The following is a 20,339-nucleotide window of genomic DNA, read 5'->3' as shown; positions in this document are numbered from 1 at the left end:
ATACACAAAGATACGCAATGAACTTGGAACATACAACGTTGACATTGGAATGGAACGTTATTATTGTGAATTATCGGTATTATAACTTTGACTTCGTTGTTGAAGTTTTTCGTCGTATTTTGCAGCTTTCGAGATTCGAGTGCTAATACAAACTTCAGGTTTGGATGCAATAACGTTAGTAAAAAGACCAGGCGTTGTTTAGGAAAATTACCTGTTGCCTAGTTAAATGTTAAGAAGCAAACCAGACACAAATCTTGGGGATCAGGGGGGGGGGGGGGATTACCCGGCCCCTGCTTAATGTATGGCTTGTAGGTGTACTATATTTGATTATAAGAAGCCTCTTGTGTTTGGTAGAGATCATTTTGTTTGCTGAATACAAGAAGTATCGGTCCTCAGCTGTCAATGTGAATATTGTTTGTCATATCTCAATGCTTTTTGTTGTACTACTTTTCTTGAAGTACTGTATGTTGTTCATCATGGGTATACCCTACAGCTTAATTTGCCATCCATATATGTAGCATTGTAGAAACCGCACTGCAGTTTTGCTGTCTGGTTTGTATTGTGATAAATTTCATTACAATGATGATGTTTACTTGAAATTGTTCAGTGCTTTTTTCATCATAGCATGCTACTAACATCAGGTATTTTGTTGTTAGTTTTGTGAGTATGTGTATTATATGTGTGTGTGTATGTAGGTTTTTTTTTGGGGGGGTGTGTGGAGGGGGTCCGGCAGTATCAAACTAGAACGTTTGCTGATCAAGTACGCCTAATACAAAGGAGTGCAAACATGTTTCTTGTTTCAAAGTTTAGCCTTTTGTTTTGTTTATAGATCAATATTTACACATCATTTAAGTTAAAAAATGGTTTACAACAAATTAAATGAACCTGCAATGGCTGACTTTGTTTCCAGATGCAAAGTTATTTCAGCCAATTTGTATGTCCCTGAGCAACACATTAACTTTCGAGTATAAACGTTGGAAGGCAAACTAAAAAACAATGGTTTTTATTGTGAACATTGATTGGAATTGTCTTTATATTCCCATTAGGTCATTGTAAATTATTTATTCTTTGGATGATGCTTACGGGTCACCTGATGCCAGATCTTACACATGATGCTGATATTATAATGGTAAGTGCGTAATTAGTGTATACAGTAGCAGGACTGGTAAACATGGTGATAGTTATAATTAGAATTGAGTCTGGGTAGGAAGGGATTTGGTTACTGCATATCCCTAGAAGTAATCTGCTTTAACTTGCTTCAAAAAAGTCCCTAAGGGGAGATAATGGCCTCACCATAAAACACATACACCATGTATGCGGGACTGCATGCTATATATTGTATTGCTTCCAATTACGTGTACACACATGTATGTTATAGATGTAGGTTTAATTTACTGGGTCAGTATTTGTTCTGTATGCATCATAAATAATAGCACAAAACTATTTATACTACTTATTCCCTTCAACAACCAACCATATATGGGAATTAGCTTCTAAGTTGACAGTATTTCTAAGTGATAGATGGCAGGTAAGGGTAGTAATCAGGACTTCACAGCAGTGCTATACTCCCATGTATTGTCATCTAGCTCCCTCCAAGTAAGTAAGGCAGTTACATAAAATTTCAATGCATGCGATATATAACAGGCTCTTAAAAGACCAATTTAGTTCATAACTTGCTCCCTTACAACATCAATATAGACATTTCAAACAATACAATACCCATACCCACACTAAGTTAGAACACTTCTAAAGTCCGGTTTATTTTAGATGAGGAATATCCGTATTGGTACATATAAGTTACATCGAGAGCATCATGCCAGCAACCATTTGGATGGTCCTAACTGAACACTAGCCTCAAGTACATGCCACGATAGATACTTTGAGTACAAGCAATGTTCTTTACATTGATAAGAAAAATATCAAAGATCTTAAAATGTTCATTTTGATAAATCTAATGAATTCTTTTGATCTTCAGGTGAAACAGTTTTCAACATTGCATTGTAAGGTTTTTTTTTCCCTGTACATTTCCTTCAAGGAAATGAAAAGGAAAGGTTAAATCAGGCAAAAATCACTAATGACATAACTTTCTTTGTAGAATAGAGTCCGGGTAGGTGTCTTTAAAAAATAAATTCTCAACATTCAGTTTAAGAAATAGTAATGCGGTTGTGCTGCATACCTTTGACCAAGGCAGTAAAGCTGTATTACGTAACCATCTTATATTATATTAATGTTGCACAAGTTCATGCATATTAGACCACAAGTCCCAAAAAGGAAAACAACGGAATGTATAAATATAACCCTGATCAGAAAGTTATATGCATATTCATGTATGTTCCTTTTTGACAGAAATAGAACACATTTATAAAAAATAAAAAAAAAACATTGTATCAACTTCCCAAATGTTGATCGCAAAATTGTGTCAACATCTTGCTTTTTCACATTTCTTTTACACGGACCAGGCCTGAGCACCAACATATTCTTTATCACCCAAATGCAAGAAATTTTCTACACATGTGTACATTTTTTTGTTAATTCCTTTTCAATTAAACTCAGAAGAATCATCCCACAACAGCATACCATAACAAGCACAACAGCTAACATTACATGAGATAATTTGAAGAACCTGCGTTCATGATTTCCAAGGTAAGATGTAAAACCGTTTTCGTCTTTTAAGATAAATAATATAACATTTTATTTTATCAAATCATTGCTTCTACATTGAATCAATGAGGCAATGGTCATATTTCCACACAAAATGATAGGTGTTATACCCATGGAGTTGTTTTATGTGGTGCTATATTTCTTATATTTCTGACTAAGAGAGTGACATGAGAAAAAAAAAAACTATTCAGAATTTACTAGTATTCAGAAAGGAAATGTAATAAGTTTTTTTTTTTGGGGGGGGTATATAATATATCCACAATTAGAAGGAACATCAAAAACCCAATGAATAAAAAAAAAGGGTTGGCCTGTCAAATGCAATTAACTATTGTAATAGAAATCTAAACAATGTTGGTAGCAAAGTTGAGTCACAATAAAGAATAAATGAAACCAAGGTGTATTGAACTTTCTCAACTAAAGAACTCGTTCTAATGTGTTGAGAGTATCAATACACATATTTCAAATTACCTGATTAGCTGAGGCAACTTCAAGGACTTGTATGGCAGACCTCTGTAACAAGTTTGTATCATGTTGTCCAATGGTAATGATACTTGACACCAAGTCCTTAATTGACTTCAGGAATTGGTCTGACTTTTCTTCTAGTTCAAGCATGCAAAGGTTAGCAACCTGACGTCCCTCTTTGGTTTTGCTCAGATGTTTCATGATGATGTCTGCTGCTGACTTGTTGAGTCCACATGCGAAGCGATATATATACTGCAGGTCAAGTGGGTTGATGCTGTTCAATGTTTCCTTTTCATTGATCGATGACGCTGCTGAAGCCGCTTCTACAATCAACGCAGACAAATTATACTGGATTTAATGTGAATAGTTTATTGCAGGCTTCATATCAAATTGCTGACACATTGCAATAGTGTCACTGTTCCATTGTCTTATTTGTAGTATCAACTCTTACTACAATTTAGGTAGTAATCATTGTATACATTATTATTTCTAAATCTATTATTAACAAGCTGTATGTTAACGATGTTTTATTTTATGGTGTTGTGACATCATACACTGTCATTAAAAACATAAATCAGGGATGGATTCAAGTTCAAGAAATGTGCTAAGAAGCAGACAGAATGACAAATATTATAAATTGTCTATCTGAGGTTCAGAGAAGGGTACACTTTGCCTGACAGAAACTCAGAAAATTTGTTAGCAAGTAATGTTATATTTTGTGTGGCCAACATAATCAGATTTGGTTACAAACCTACGCATAATAATTAAGGTCGAAGCGCAGGCCCAGTGATATTAATATTAGCATGAAACCAGCCTCATTGCATGTTATATTGGTTGATTTAGGTACTCCATTCATGTAAGTTCAGGCCTGTGTGACAGTGAATAGTGACTCTAAACAAGCCTCCATTACATGCTTTGTTGCTTCATTGTAAGTACTTACAGGCCAGTGTGGCAGTGAAAAGTGGCCCCTCAGCCTGCTTTCATTGCATGTTTCATAAATTGATTTAGATCTTAGCACAGACGAATGTGAGTGATATTCCCTGCAACCTGCCTTCATGAAATACTCCATTCATGTGATATAAGTTCATGCCAGTGTGTCAGTGAATAGTGACCCTAAACCTGTCTTCATTACATGCTCTGTTGCTGCATTGTAAGTACTTAGAGGCCAGTGTGGCAGTGAAAATTATACCCAGGTTGACATAACACATGTGGGCAATATCAACAGCATTACTCAACAAATGTAAGTCGGTCTGACTGGTTTACCACAGTAATCTCATTGCTTATGTTACTTGTCCAAATCGTTACCCTGTGAGGAGTTCATTCATCCTTACCAAAAGTAGGGTCAATTAAGGTCCAATGTAATATGAAGTTATCAGCGGCCAAAAGGAAGAATGAGTCAACTATGCCTCCCTGCTAGATGTTTGCTCACATTGCTTAGTCGTAACAATTCTGCTTGTGAGGGGGCACAATAAACAACACAGAAAAATAGTCAGAGGTCATTACGTAGATATTATAGAGAAAATATTAAATTGGATACAGGAAAACAGGAAAATTTGTAACATCCTTTTACAAACCAACTTGTATTATTTTGCATTAAGAAGTTCAAGTGTTGTAACAGGCTATTATAACATTGCCCATCAATAAGAAAATGTCTGAGTTGTATCACTGATATACATAGTTATGTTCTAGTGAGTGTTCTTCAATGGTCTTTTCATGTCTATTTCACAAGGCCAGTGAAGTAATTTAATCAAATGTAACACTGTCATATTCTTTATTCCACAGACCAACAAACTTCCAAACGTCATTAAAAGTGGCATACAAAGTTAACTTCTTAAGACAAACGGCATTTCAATTCTTGTTTGAAATTAAGATTCAAATTTGGAGTGGTATGGCCTGAACATGTTATTACAATGCATAACATGGACATTATGATTCAAGGTTTCGGGCTATTAACATATTTATTTTATGTTTTTAGATCTTTAGAATTGTTTGAAGTTAGTCTTCCCTTATTAATTTGGAGTACAACCTTAAGTTTCTTTTCAGTAACAGATTACTGTGCACATTTTGTTATGCAAATTAATGTGCATATGTACTATTACTATCGGTCTCAGGTAAGTTAGCAAACATATTTAAAGATCATCAGTGTTGTAGTTCTATAATTCTACTCTGCTAGAATTGGTAACAGTTTTGACAAATACTTCCCAGCATATGACCCTCAAAATTGTTTACATGCTTTGAATAACAATTTCAGAGATAAGATAAGATGATTTAATTTCTAAAGCCGTGAAAATAGTAATTTGGTTTGTCTGACAATAGGTTTGACGGTGTCACATGTTTCACTCTTACAATGATAACCAAATTGCAGATCCCTTTAACTGTTATTGATAAGCATCTGTTCTTGTCTCCATAATTGCAAACTAAATTTGCCTAGGATAAAAATAGTCACAACATATGTTTGCGTTTTTAAATTGTGTGTATTGTTATGGTGATAATTTACCAGGTCAAATCTTTGCGAGATGAGATGTTATCAAACTTTAAAATCTTCACTTTAATACGTTTTTGAATATGTTGACTTAATATATATAGTCGAGTACTACAAGGAACATGTACTCATTAATATCACTGCTGCTACTCATACTTAGGTACAAACATGATTTTTCGGGCTAATACTACATTGCTCTTATGATAAAGGTTTGAAACATAATACAGAAAAACACAACTCTTTTCAGACGAGTTGCATTCACTGGTGTGCCACCAGATGCATGTAAAGACTTCCATCAACTATAATAATTTATCTTTGTGATACGAAAGGTGATGAGGATCTGGTTTTGATATTTACTTGCATAGTTTTGATCTTCACCTTGGTAAGTTTGCTAAGCAACTTTAGCCAAAAGGAATGCAGTTGACAATATGTGGATATAAAACTATTTAACTGTTGAGTACATACTAATGTGAAGCATATTTCTTCTTATCCTGAAGTCACTGGTTCATATTTCTTATTGTATTTGGGGGGGGGGGGGGGAGGAGGGCTGCATCATTGTTTTCTACCTCGTGTTTTGTAATGAAAACAAAAGTAAAATATTTACAATGGTTTCACATTTACAGCACTAGGGAAACTCATGCCCATCCTAGAATACCCAGAAGTGTACATTTCTTGATTAATCCAGTGTAGTGAGCTTTTTCCGACATTGCCTTGATCTTCCTGAAGGTATCTGTAAGTTAAGACACTCTTGTCATCAAATGCAACAAACATAAAAGTAAAAAGATCCAAACCCAGATCTGCTTATGTTAAAGATGAACGATAGTGATTTTGAGCATTGACGAAAAAATACGATTTTATTCAAGAGTATTTTAGTTGGTTTCCGTTTTTTACATGTGAAAATTCAAGTCAATCCGATGTCGGGAAAAGCTGAAAAAAATTCCTTAACTCGTTGATTTTTCAAACAAAAATTTGGCTTTTCGTGAAAAGCGATATGATGATCACGTGATCTACAGTGACCTGTGACGTGATTATGATGATAACAAAGTGGGGTCGGCGTAGTGTACTTCAGCTGTGTGCACCGAGTGTGTAAGTTAAGTTGCAAGCTACTGTATATTGGATTCGACAAATAAAACATCGTGTAAGTATTACTTACGGTAGCTCACACTGTCACTAATGTTTGCACAGTGTGAAAGTACCGTTTACGGACCTACGAGAAGTTGGGCTAGAATATGATTCCTCCTGAAGCCCAAACCACGAGGTATGCATGTGAATAAACGCAATAGGCATTGTACGTAGTGAGAAAATTGTTAAAGCTAGACTAACGGTTAGGGCTGGAAAACATTGCGAACCGTCCGAACCGTGGTTCGCGGGAAATCCGCGATGCTCGCGGGAAATCCAGCCGGGATGGCGAAAAAAAATTCGAAAAAAAAAACGAAAAAAAACCCGGGACAAACAATTAAAAAAAAACGGGACGAAAAAAGTACATCTGTAAAAAAAAAGGAAAATTTCACAAGAAAAGTTTCAAAAAGCGTGCTTGCAATTTTAGCCACATTACCAACGAGTAATTATGTGTTCCCAACCCACTTAAAACGGCTATTTCGCATGCTTCCGGGTAAACGTGTCACACGGACACCTACGGCCCAGCGCGGGGAGGTTGCTGTAATAAATCAGCCTGAGGGAACTGTTTTGAACAATATTGCCATTCAACATGTGTTGATATTTGTATTGTAAGCTGGTTAGTAAACGTTTTCCTTCGTATGAATTTAACTTCAATTCAGTGTTCTACTATGGTGCGGGGTTCCCTTCAACTGACTCAGTAATCCCGCAAAGAAAACATTTGTCTGCTGGAAATCCCCGCATCTTTTTTTGCATTCGCAATGAGTTTATACTCAATGTACAACTTAATTCACTTGACCGTATAGAGAAAAAAACTGAAAATTGTGTACCAATTGTGTACGGAAAGTAGGTTGGTAGCCTACACCTTTCAAATTTTACAAAAGATCGAGCAAAACACTTTCGAAAAATTAACGCAAACCCGGCATATCGTACTTAATGTCATGTAAACAAGGCTCTAGTGCATCCAATTATGTATATACCGTAAGACCAAATCTGGTGTTAAGCGGGGGGGGGGGGGGGGGAGTATTTTCTAGAATTTCCCAAAAAATACTTTCCTTTCATAGTTAAGTGTATAGCAAATAGCCTAACCACCTCGGCGGTTACGGATCTCGCGTAACTACAAAATCACAACTAATTGTATTTCGCGGAGTTGACGTTTTCTACAAGAACATGGAAACAATGTTTAACATTGGGTTTATCATGCCAAGTGGCCTAAAACCTCTGATTACAAGGGTAACTTTCATAAAGATGGCCATAGCAAGGGGCCTTGATATCGTGCTATGCGTGTATGGTATGGACTGTGCCGCGTGTTTCATGGGGTGTGCATGCTGAGGAGTCAGTTGGATTGAGGTGTGCTTTACTTAAATTTTACGGGGATATTTTACCTACTTTTATTGAACGTATAAGATATCATTTCGCATAACTTTACCGATCCTTTACTGACTGACCTAATTAATTCTAGAGTGGAACGAAAAAAGTTTACTCCATGAAAAGTTCTCTGGCAACGTGCCAAAAAATGTTAACAAACAGGTGTTAGACAGGGGATGAGCTCACAGTTGTTTGGCAAGGTACCTGGGAAAATTCGCAGCACATATATACCGTGGTAGTTGGGTAGTGTTAAACACTGCTGTTGTAAACATGTACGCATAGAGCACGCTATTCATTGTTAGGCAGTCTAAAAACAGGGCTTTGCGAACGTTAATTGTTCCATAACATCGGAAGTTCTGTAAGTTGCACTTTTTATAGATTGAAAGACAGATGAAATCTTTTTTTTTGTTTTCATTTATAACATAATATAGCTACTCTAACTTGTCATTTTGAAATTTTCATCAGTTTCATTACAATTTAAATTTGAAAAGTTGTCAATATTTTGCAATATTTCATGCCAGACACGCAAAAATACCAAAATATTCGGGGGCTTTCGCCCCCAGGATCCCCACAAAGGGGTTTTACTTCTTGACCCCACTAGGGCCCTAAGGCGGCCCCTGGACCCCACGCCATTATGCTCGCACGCTATGCGTGCTCGATGCGCAAACACGGGCGGAAATTCGGCAGTGTGTTCACGGGAAATTGAACGAGGTTTTCCAACAAATACACTAGCCACTCGATTGAGTTCAAATGCGGTTGAATTTCAAGCTCAATAGAACCTTTCTGTTTGGGTTTAATGACGTACGGAACAGGGAACGTTTATGTTTACAGTATAGGCCTAGTGCATTCAAGCGATTCTACTCTGTTTAGAACTTTGTGATTTTCTTAAGGATGGTATACTAATCTACGTTTGAGACTATCATCACTATTATTGTTATTGCGCCGGTTTGACAGGTAAGTGAGCACATTCATACAGCACTCTGTATAAAACCCGCCAAAAACGTGATCGTGTGATTTTGGTTACTTTGGGTCAGCTTGCGAGCTACCTCATCAGATATTGGAAAATCGTTGCGCAATTGTCGCAAATTTCGTAAAAAAAACTTGTAAACACGTGGTGATAGTAATTATCTATTTAATTCTTGAACATTACGCCGGAAAATTACACTAAAATATGCTGACACGAAATGTACGCACAGCTCCGTACTGAACAGTGCACAACAGAAAAGATCATAACAGTGACGTCATTCACTGACCTGAGGGCTGTTCAAGGTCGTTGCAGTGTTTGCAAATTCCAAAATTCGTATCAATTACGGAAAAAACGATGTTTTAATTCCCTCTTTTATAACTTTCCTTTGTGCTATTTATAAAATTAAAAAAAAATATGTTGCTTGGTAACATATAAACTACCTTATATATAAAAAAGGAGAGATTTTTTTTCTGTCACTAACGTTCTACTTTAAACTGGGTCAGCTTCAAAGTATGACTTTTTGTTTTCATTGTCACGCTTGTTGTATGAATGTTCATTTGCATACCCTACAGCAGACAACATGGGGTAGGGATACGAGGAGCATAAGCTGTTTTACCTATGTACATAACATTACATATCATACGAACGATACTTCCATCTCGTAAGTTAACTCATTATCTTCCAAACCACATCAGCATATTATCGGTACTGAAGGCTTACCTTCACTAAGAATCCAAGCCAGATGATGAGAGGCATAAAACTCACAGATGATTTTGTGCGACATTCGTGCTTCTATCAGATATATACACTGCGAAATGTCAAAGACCTCTTCCTGTACCAACATCCCCAGATCGATATAGTAATCATAGAACTCTTGTCCAAGTTCTGAAACTAAATATGTCGTCTTCCATGACAGCTGTTGTTTCCTCTGCGTGAGGCTTTCGAAAGCAATACGGTACAGTTTAGCTAGTTTCGTTTCAAAAGCAGGCACCTCATTAGTAACACCTTTCTTGCTTTTCATATGGTTATGGAAGCATGCGATCAGATATTCGAAACACCTTGTTAATGTGTTAAAAACCTCAATATTTTGACTCTTGTGTACTGTGTGAGCAACCATAGTGAACAAGAGAGGGACCTGACAGAGATCTTTTAACACGGGGTTTTTCTGAAGCTGTTCTTCGATCCAATCTGCCAACTGGACATTATTACGATCCACCACCTTCAGGACATAGTTTCGACGTTCAGCAACCCCAAACCCTGTTAATCTGATACTTTTTGTCTCGGGGTGTAAATTAGGCGGGAGGTTCAATGTCCTGGTAAGTATCATGACAGTACTCTCTTGAAACATTTTCATCTCAATGATAGAGGAGATATCTGTTTCTGTTTCATTTTTGTCAGGATACTCGTCATAACTGTCAAATATCATGACAACAGAGTCTTTGTATACTCTGAGGATTTCCTGAATGCAAGCTTCATCCATGTTTTCATCTTTGGGCACTATGAAATTCTTTATTGCAGTGTATATAGACTTCACACCTGCCAGTTGCCTCAACTGGAGATATATAAGTATTTTTACATCTTTGAGAGGAGACTTATCTTTCTCAGTACACCAGTCATGGAGATACTGTAATCCAATTGTTGATTTCCCATACCCAGGTTCCCCCTCAATAATCTTTCTTTTTGACTTAGTTTTGGGGCTACTCAGAATTTCGTTGTAAGATTCTAACGATTCTAGCACATCAGGATTTTGCGCGGAAACCCCCTTCTGAGCCACGTAGTAAATACCTCCCTCAACAAAAATATTATCAACACTACCCTTGTTCATGGAAGGAAACGGCTTTGCTGTACCGTATTGCTTTTGATAAGCTATTCTCGAGTACTTGGTGAATTTGTTTTTCTTTTCTGAGAAATAGAAAATAACAAAAAGAGATTTGATATATTTAAACATTTTGAACATACTTTTGAAACAAACTTATATAACGTAAATATCAGTCACCAAGTATGTCTAGCGTACTCGGTAGCTATCTTGTATTAGTGACGTAACTTCAAATCATGTTATGGGTTACCGATTTTTATTATGAAAGCTACATGTCATTCAAACACTGATAGTCATGAATACTTAACTCAGCTTTTCTCTAACTATGTCGCTCTCACCAAAATCCAATTTCTCATGATAGCGGAGACGAAGTGGAAGTAGATGGCGTCAACTATCACAAAATAACCTCATTTATGTTAATTTTTAGCTAAATATCAGACCAAGGGTAACTAATATCTACCAATAGCCTTTGTATTTTTACAGAAAATCCGTCCCCTCATACTATAAATTGTGGAACTGTCAAAAGTCACTTTTATCAGTTGAAGAACACCATGTGGAAGTACTTCCACGTAGTGCATGCGCTCAAGTTATTGTGAACGTGTTTTTTTTTCACTGTCATTACGTAAAGAAACATATGTAAATTAGCCTTGCTTAGGCTTATCCACTCGATAGAATATTACACTGTAAATATCTACATATAGTCATTTTAATTTCCTCTTTAAACTTCATAACGAAATTTCCCGTTATTCATTACGCATTTGCATTCCCAATGAAAAAGGCTTAACAAGTGTGAATACAGAAAACACTTTTATTTAAATCTGCATAGAAAAGCAGAGTCTGTCGCTAAGCCCGTGTCAATTCTCTATAGTCTAAAATGGTTAGGTCTGTGATCCTCTAGAACATATGATGGATTTAAATTACCACAGTCATACCAATGTTAAATTCTCCACATATATATTAACGCAAAACATCTTCTTTTTCTTGCGTATGCATGGAATTGTCCTAGTTTAATTGAACCACTTATTGTATTTACATTTTAAAGCGTTTATGAATATGTTTATTTACCTGTACAGAGTACATATAGTGTACTATACATGAGCATATCTTCAACTATCTAGGAAAAACATGATCTTAAATTCGTAAGTCCATGTGTTATTGTCATCTAACGCCCGTCGCACACTGTAGACTATTGAAACTCGAGTCGACTGTCATTACTTAGGGAATCGTGGATAGCCGGGCACTGTGCGTAGGCTTAAGATTGCTACTGGTCATGAATTTGCCGGTTGTGAGTCGGCTCCAGTCAAGGTTCTTAGCTCATTTATCAACTCCAGTAATAATATTTATCAAATATTATTGTCATTTACTGTTTATTATCAAATTAATACAGTATACCCATGAGTAGAGACCAATGTAAAGCGCATCAAATAAAAGATGATCCCATTATCGGCCGCACTAACTTTACTACACACTTTCGTTCGAGTAATGTAACATATAATTACCTATTAAAAGATAATATAAATGCCCTAAGGCCGTTTGTATATGAGAATAAGTTACAAGTACGAATTAAACTGGACTATATTCTGTTTAACCTTCGCTGCGGTCAGAGATTCAAACGGGGAACAATTTATTCATAGTATATTAGCTACTATGTTTTATTTTAACATAAAATCAAATAAAAGCCAATGTGTTCCTTTTGTAAGAACGGCATTAAAACATTGATTTTAGGAAGTGTAGCATTAACATTATAGTAAAATATCTCATCAGATGTATTGTAAACGGCTTTTGACCTATCCATCGAGAATATCAAATTTATATTACTAAGATACTATACACCAAGTCACCTTGTTTAATGATTACATGCAAACTAGTGTATCTTCAGTTGGTAAACGAACAATTTATCCCTTGCTATAATTTATCAAACTTCACTTTATGTTGAAAGTTGAGCGTTATACTTTGCAAGATTTCAAGAAATGTTTACTTTAAATATCCAATTAACCTTGTACACTTGCAAATAGGCTCCCGTGCGTGGTTACTTATAAATGAATGCACCAATCCTTAGTATATCATCGATTCATCAATAACATTATATCAAATCCGAACTTTCAAATTTGAAAATAATCAATCACAGTAAACCAACAGAAGTAAGATGCATTCTTAAGAATTCGGCCAGTGCCACACGAACATAATGTTTAAGCTACAGTACCTTCTATTTGAGCCTTAGACTGATCATCACTGGGACACAGTATCCCTGTAAGTTCCTCGTACAGCTTTCTGACACGTTTTTCAATCCCAAAAAGATCCATTTTCTTCAGCGCACACAGAAGTGTCAGGATACTTGTTGGCTCTATTTGTCCTCTCTCTTCCATATGAAGAACCATGAGACGGCCTGCGCTGGTTGTAGTACCCAGCTCCTCTTTGATAGCAGGTGGATAATTAAAGACCGTAGCCAGTTCAATAACATTTTTATCAGTCAGAACTTTAGCAAGTGCAACTTTAAAACTATCAAAATCTGTTGAAAATAACAACAGAAAATAAAAGACATCTAACTTGCAAATGGAGCACTCGTTCATATATGAAAGAATGTTTCAACAACGGATGCGTTAGTGATATGAACATGAAGACTTAAAATTGTATCGATCAAAATGTAATGACCTGGTAATCCCTTCACTTTCAAAAGTTTGATTCACATATTACCGTGTGTTTGCCATATGTATTTCATCATATCCGCATTACATTCAACAATGTTACGTGTATTTTATAAAAGAAAAGTGAAAATTGCTTTTCCAATATAACGGCAAACACAACAGCGTACCGTGTTATTTTGTATAGAACAGTCGTACACAAATAGGACAACATACACAATAAATGAAAATTGTTTATCTTTTAAACTTACCGTTCACTGTCTTCTTCACATCCGTTTTGAGGTCCACGGGATTAACATTGGCAGCCATCGTAGGTCTGTAATTTTGCATGCAAAATACATATGAGGGTGAATTACTTTGACTGCAAAGCCTACGTAAAGTTCCTGAGTCAATGCAATAACTGGATTACTCAGGATATAAAATGGTTTCCACAATATTTTGACTTTGAATGTTTAATGTTATATATTTTGGGAGTTTGTTGTCTTTGCGATCGGCGGTGCAAACATTAATGATTGCTATGCATGACGTGTATGGAGCTACCTATTATAGAACATAAATGCGAATAAATGTACAGTCATGATACGAAACTGAATTTTTGATTCGTCCGGCATATGAAAGAAATCGAAAAAAATAGGCACGCTTTTATCATAATTTAAAGATTGATGGAACCTAAAGTATATTGGTTTTGAAGGCATATACAAAAAAATGGTCAATGAAAATGGTCAGCACAAATTGATAGAAAATTGCGATATTGTATTTTAACATAACTGAATATATACCGTAACTCCACATAGTTGATTAAATTATACACCCAACGAAAACAAACAATGCTGATAATAGTTTTTGCTTCGTAGTCGTATTGGATGGGATCAATCTGAATGAACCGGTTTTTTTTTCTGGCTGTTATTGTAATCACTCACTAGACACCTCTCAATGATGTAATGTGTTAGTGTAGTCACGCTGAATGACATACGTACTGTGCATGTTTGTTCAGTTTATCTCTTATTTACATGTTATAGATAGAGCAAATTGAAGGCTTTATATTAAAAATAGTATCGACATGTCACAGTCACTGTTATCCACATTTCATACATGTGATTTTCAATCACGCTCTATTGTTTGTAGCTATTTAATATGTTGCCGCGCTCTCGTACGCACAAAAGCGAGGACATTTTGATCAAGAGCAAGGTACATTAAATTGTTCTTACATTGTGTTCCTTGCTTTGGGTACCTATACATGCTGCGATCTAAAACGGTAACAAAGATTAGCGATGCAAACAAATTCGTGAACTTTAGTAAAATCAATGTTGTAACGATGTTCACTTATTTTTGCTTCAATTTAACGCAACAAATTATTACTTCTCTAAGAGTAGAGTGCTAGTTATTAATTGAGACAGAAACAAAAAGTCGAAAATACGTTAATTTTAAATTAGATGAGTGTAACTATGCCAAACAATCTCAATTTGATTCAATATTATCTTCAAAGGAAGCTAATCGACCCTTCTCCATCTTTCCCCGGGAGTTCGTCTGTTTCGAAATACAATACACTTACTATAGTTTATTTCCTGCAAAGTTGGAGACATTTTGGGGCAAAATTGTCCTTGTAGATCATGGCGCTCCGTTAAGTGTAGTAATACTCCCTTTTTGAGAAGTGCCTATATTTAAATATTGCTACCCCTCCCCCTTCCTCCCACGCATCATTTTCTGGCTAGGTCCATGGCTCTGATGAATTCAACATTGCAAGAAAGCATCAATAACACTTACAGTGTGTCAGCACCGTTCTTATCCATCTATCGTGATATAAGTCTACAGTAGTGTGGTAGTTGTTATATTAATAAACACAAGCTACTTAGGCGTTTGATTGACAGTTCCAGCAAGAAACAAGTATTTATCGTCAGTACCAAGTAGACCTAAGGGCTGTATAGCTCAATCAGTTGAGAACAATAGTATACTTAGACGCGGTTCTTGTTTCGTTTGTTTAAGCGGTCTCTTAAAGTCCATGATGACTAAATTATTTTAACAAAAAGTTCATCAGATTACTTACCGACTATCTGTGTTAACCTTACTATAGTCAAACTGCTTACCAATAAACTGAGCTGGTCGTGCTTTGTTATATTCGTAACCTTTAACAATTGAGATACGTAACTTAACTTTCTAGTATGCGCTGTTGATAATAATCAACCTGCATATTAACATATTCAGATATGAATACGGAATATCCTTAGTTTTAGTTCACCGAATCTTTTGTAAGTTATTTATCCCTCCAGTTTGCTTTAGAATGGCGTACGAAGTTTGTTAAAAATAGAGAAACCTAAAGTACTTTTAGTAGGTAAAAACGTTGTTTTTACCGGGTGTTTGTTCTTTTGATCCATCCATCCATCCATCCATCCATCCATCCATCCATCCATCCATCCATCCATCCATCCATCCATCCATCCATCCATCCATCCATCCATCCATCCATCCATCCATCCATCCATCCATCCATCCATCCATCCATCCATCCATCCATCCATCCATCCATCCATCCATCCATCCATCCATCCATCCATCCATCCATCCATCCATCCATCCATCCATCCATCCATCCATCCATCCATCCATCCATCCATCCATCCATCCATCCATCCATCCATCCATCCATCCATCCATCCATCCATCCATCCATCCATCCATCCATCCATCCATCCATCCATCCATCCATCCATCCATCCATCCATCCATCCATCCATCCATCCATCCATCCATCCATCCATCCATCCATCCATCCATCCATCCATCCATCCATCCATCCATCCATCCATCCATCCATCCATCCATCCATCCATCCATCCATCCATCCATCCATCCATCCATCCATCCATCCATCCATCCATCCATCCATCCATCCATCCATCCATCCATCCATCCATCCATCCATCCATCCATCCATCCATCCATCCATCCATCCATCCATCCATCCATCCATCCATCCATCCATCCATCCATCCATCCATCCATCCATCCATCCATCCATCCATCCATCCATCCATCCATCCATCCATCCATCCATCCATCCATCCATCCATCCATCCATCCATCCATCCATCCATCCATCCATCCATCCATCCATCCATCCATCCATCCATCCATCCATCCATCCATCCATCCATCCATCCATCCATCCATCCATCCATCCATCCATCCATCCATCCATCCATCCATCCATCCATCCATCCATCCATCCATCCATCCATCCATCCATCCATCCATCCATCCATCCATCCATCCATCCATCCATCCATCCATCCATCCATCCATCCATCCGTCTGTCTATATATGTATATATATATATATATATGTATATATATATATATATATGTGTGTGTGTATATGTAAATATATATATCTATCTATATATATATATATATATATATATATATATATATATATACATATATACATATATATATATATATATATATATATATATATAAATCTATCTATCTGTCTATCGATCTATCTTTATATAGTCTATATGTTTATCTATCTATTTATAATGAGATTCCCAAGTAGTCATTGTTCAAGTTGTATAAGCCTTTGTTACACGTTTGGAATGAAGTATCCGTATGTTCAAAATTAGCATGCAAGTTTAAAACACAAGCTTTTGCGGAAACCTGTTTAAATTACCAAAGAAAATGTTCCCTAACAACATACACATGAACATAATGAGAGTATATTATCATTGTATGCTGGTGACCGGCAGTAATGATACAAGGGTGTTTGCTAAAATCCCTTGACTAGAACATTTTGGGCTGGATGCCCCAGCCCCAGGAAACCTCACCTCTCCGTCCTTGTATACACCAGTGGTCTGGTGTGCTCCCACCTTCCGATATTAAGCCTTCATAAATATGTTGCACCTATAATTTCGAATGGTACCGCACCTCAATATGGAACATTGATCAATATATTTTGAACGCATTCAAGGTATTAGCGTATGTCCAGAATATAAAATATGGAGGGTTTTGAAGGAACTTCTTGTCGTGTTCATGTTTCACCGTAAGGTAACATTGTAACTATTATAACCTACGAAATTGATCCTAAGTTGTAAGATGCTTGCTGTCATGGCCAAGCTGATGTCCAGATCACATATTTTACATCAAAGAAAATATCAATAACAAATATCTTTAGTGCAACGTGTAGTCCACCGCTCTTTAATGTACCTTCATTTAAGCCATTATACTTTAAATGCAATACAATGCAATACAACAAACTGTGTCTTCCAAGTAGGTTAAGTTAAAATATGCTTAAATATATCCACCAAGCGTTTGTAAACCGTTTCTCCTGTTTCATAAATTTATGAAAATATTAACAGCGAAGTTGAATCATGAACTTAGGGATAACTTATTTTTTTCCGCGATATAAAAGCAACCGATATGCTTTCATGTAGGTACACTTTTCAAAGTTACAGTAACAAATATATTAGGACGTAATGTTATTAGTTCTCCAGGGTTTCAATGGTGAAATATTTGAGGGTTCAGACGCAAACACGCACATTTGATGTTATTCAAACGTACATGATGGATTATCCCCTCATAGTTATTTAAGATTGTACTAATGACAATGTGAATGCTTAAGTATATATTCTGTCTATGAAGGTTTGACGTGTAAACTATTCAAATGTTAGAAGTATTGAACAACTATGAGGGGTTGACTGGTAAGCCGCTCACAGAATTACCAGAAAAAAGTCATTTAAATTGATTATATGGTTGTTAAATTTAGCTCTTTATATCAGGGTGTCCCTGATAAACTATTATTAAGCTTTAAATATTGATTTTGTTCAAAATACAATCATTCTACTTAGCCAATTAAACCCTAATTTAACGAAATTCTCTCAAGTTGATCCAAAGCGTTTTCTTTTTCAATGCAAATTTGACAGATGATTATATTGTGTAGGACAGTGCAGATTCGTTTATTAAATAACTTAAACCAACGAAGTTATTGTGACAGATAAACCACTTTCAATTTCCAGTGCAAAAATACATGAACATACATTAAATATAAGATTTTCCGATTCGAATTCAAACTGCACAATATTTGAAATTACTTTGCACACTGGTGTCCGTGATTTTAATTACAAAGTGTGTGGAATAAAAGTGCATAGCTTAACGTTCTAACAGTCACATGTACGCTACTTACCAGTACGATCATCACCGCTTGGTGTTTTTTTTTTTCAACCAAATCAGAATCTATGTCTAGATTCCTTTAAACAACAGAAGAACATCAAGAAAGGAGACCATACGAAAACGGGATTGAAAAATATCCAATTGACAAGGTGGCGCCTTGCATATCATGTGACGTTCTAATATTCGAACCTGAACGTTACATGGATCTTGTAGGGTTCAGTATATAGTTGTAACTGATTCCGAAGTTCATGGTTTATGAGTTTACACAATCAAAGTCTTTATTTGATCATACAATTCATATCTGATATGTATGCCTAGTTGGGTTTATTCTGTTATATCAGCTGTTCAAAGTACATGATGTACGTGTACAGAGTGCACTGCTCTCATTTACATTATAAACACACACATTGTAATCTCTTGCTGTCTTTTGTAACGTGATTGCCTGTATACCATGCAAACTTTGTACATAACGTACAAGTTGTAATAGCCAACAATTAATATCTCTTGACAAGAAAACGACAGATTCTCTAACGACATGTTTATTTAAGAAATAAATATGAAAAGAGAGAAGACATAATGAGCTCAAGAGAGATTCGAATATGTATCGTCATAGGATCACAAAAAGTCCGTGGTTCGAATTCCGTACATAAATTAAATAAAATATTGTGTTCAATTAAAAATGCTCTTAATTTACCCACTAAGTTTTCCGTTGTTGATTTACTTTATGAAGCCAGGATTTCTATGAACAAAGGAACTCCGTTATGGTAAAGAGGTTAGTGATTTTAACCAATAATGAATGGATTTAGATGTTTACAAATTAATATTTAAATCACTTGAAATCACCGAGAACAATATTTCAATTGGATTCAGGAGGGTCCAGAGATAACACGGTTGGTTAGTTATGTTACCCGACACCCTCTTTGCAGAGTTTATGTATCTCATATTTTCCCAGCTCCTCCATATCTTCCCCTGACCGCAAAGTGATTGCGTGGCCCATGACTACCCCCACCCGACCCCATCCTCGCTCGTTTGGTCTGATATGATATATTAAGTGACTGAGAATCCTCTCAAGAAGACAACCGCGAATATCAAGACGGTGAAATGGGAGCAAGTAGAGAGTAGGATGTCAAAGATGAAAAATGTTTGAGGAATTTATTTAAATGCAATAATAAAGAGTGGACATAGATGACCATTATCTGTCTTTTCCACCCACTTTCTAGTTAATAATGGTCACCTTTTATGGCAATAACCCCCATACTTGAGATATACGGTATACGGTATACGGTACAGGTGATATTTGCAGTCCTTTATATCTTACATTATAAAGGTTACGTTATTGTGGTGCACATCGTCGTACACAGTGTACTCTGGTCTAACACTATTTATATAAAAGCTGATTGTTTGATCTTTACTTTACGTAAATACTACCAGAGACTTGACCTACTATGCTTGTCACTGATTGGCTGATTTGCCCTGTTGACTATTAAGGTAGTTCATCATAACCTTGTGCATATTGGCTTTACTGAATATTATGTACACTACACGAAGATAGCAACATGTATTGTGAACTTTGTTCTGTCATTTAACTAGTCTGCTCTCATGGAAAACCAGGTACCCTTAAAAATGTTAGATCACTTACCGCTTTGGAGAGAAGGGGGGG

At 36.2% G+C, this 20,339-nt stretch overlaps 1 protein-coding gene across 3 annotated transcripts in view; it reads right to left on the bottom strand.

Annotated features, from left to right (window-relative positions):
- LOC139982455 (uncharacterized) overlaps window positions 1-18,958 on the bottom strand; it is a 240,401-nt gene extending 221,443 nt beyond the window's left edge. For 2 of the 3 annotated variants that reach the window (XR_011798183.1, XR_011798184.1), the window contains exons 1-5: window positions 18,693-18,958; window positions 13,766-13,830; window positions 13,076-13,381; window positions 9,777-10,958; window positions 3,130-3,446 (exon numbers count right to left, since the gene is read on the bottom strand). Coding sequence is in view for 1 of the 3 variants with exons in the window: in XM_071995347.1 (XP_071851448.1) it covers window positions 3,130-3,446; window positions 9,777-10,958; window positions 13,076-13,381; window positions 13,766-13,823 (1,863 nt within the window). In the remaining 2 variants the exon portion in view is untranslated. The remainder of the gene's footprint in view (window positions 1-3,129; window positions 3,447-9,776; window positions 10,959-13,075; window positions 13,382-13,765; window positions 13,831-18,692) is intronic. The other variant, XM_071995347.1, reaches the window with a different exon arrangement.
- Window positions 18,959-20,339: the final 1,381 nt, after the last annotated feature.

The sequence above is a fragment of the Apostichopus japonicus genome, chromosome 16 (genome assembly GCF_037975245.1).
Source record: "Apostichopus japonicus isolate 1M-3 chromosome 16, ASM3797524v1, whole genome shotgun sequence".
Taxonomy (NCBI): domain Eukaryota; kingdom Metazoa; phylum Echinodermata; class Holothuroidea; order Aspidochirotida; family Stichopodidae; genus Apostichopus; species Apostichopus japonicus.
This window is presented reverse-complemented; position numbering and strand designations above follow the sequence as displayed.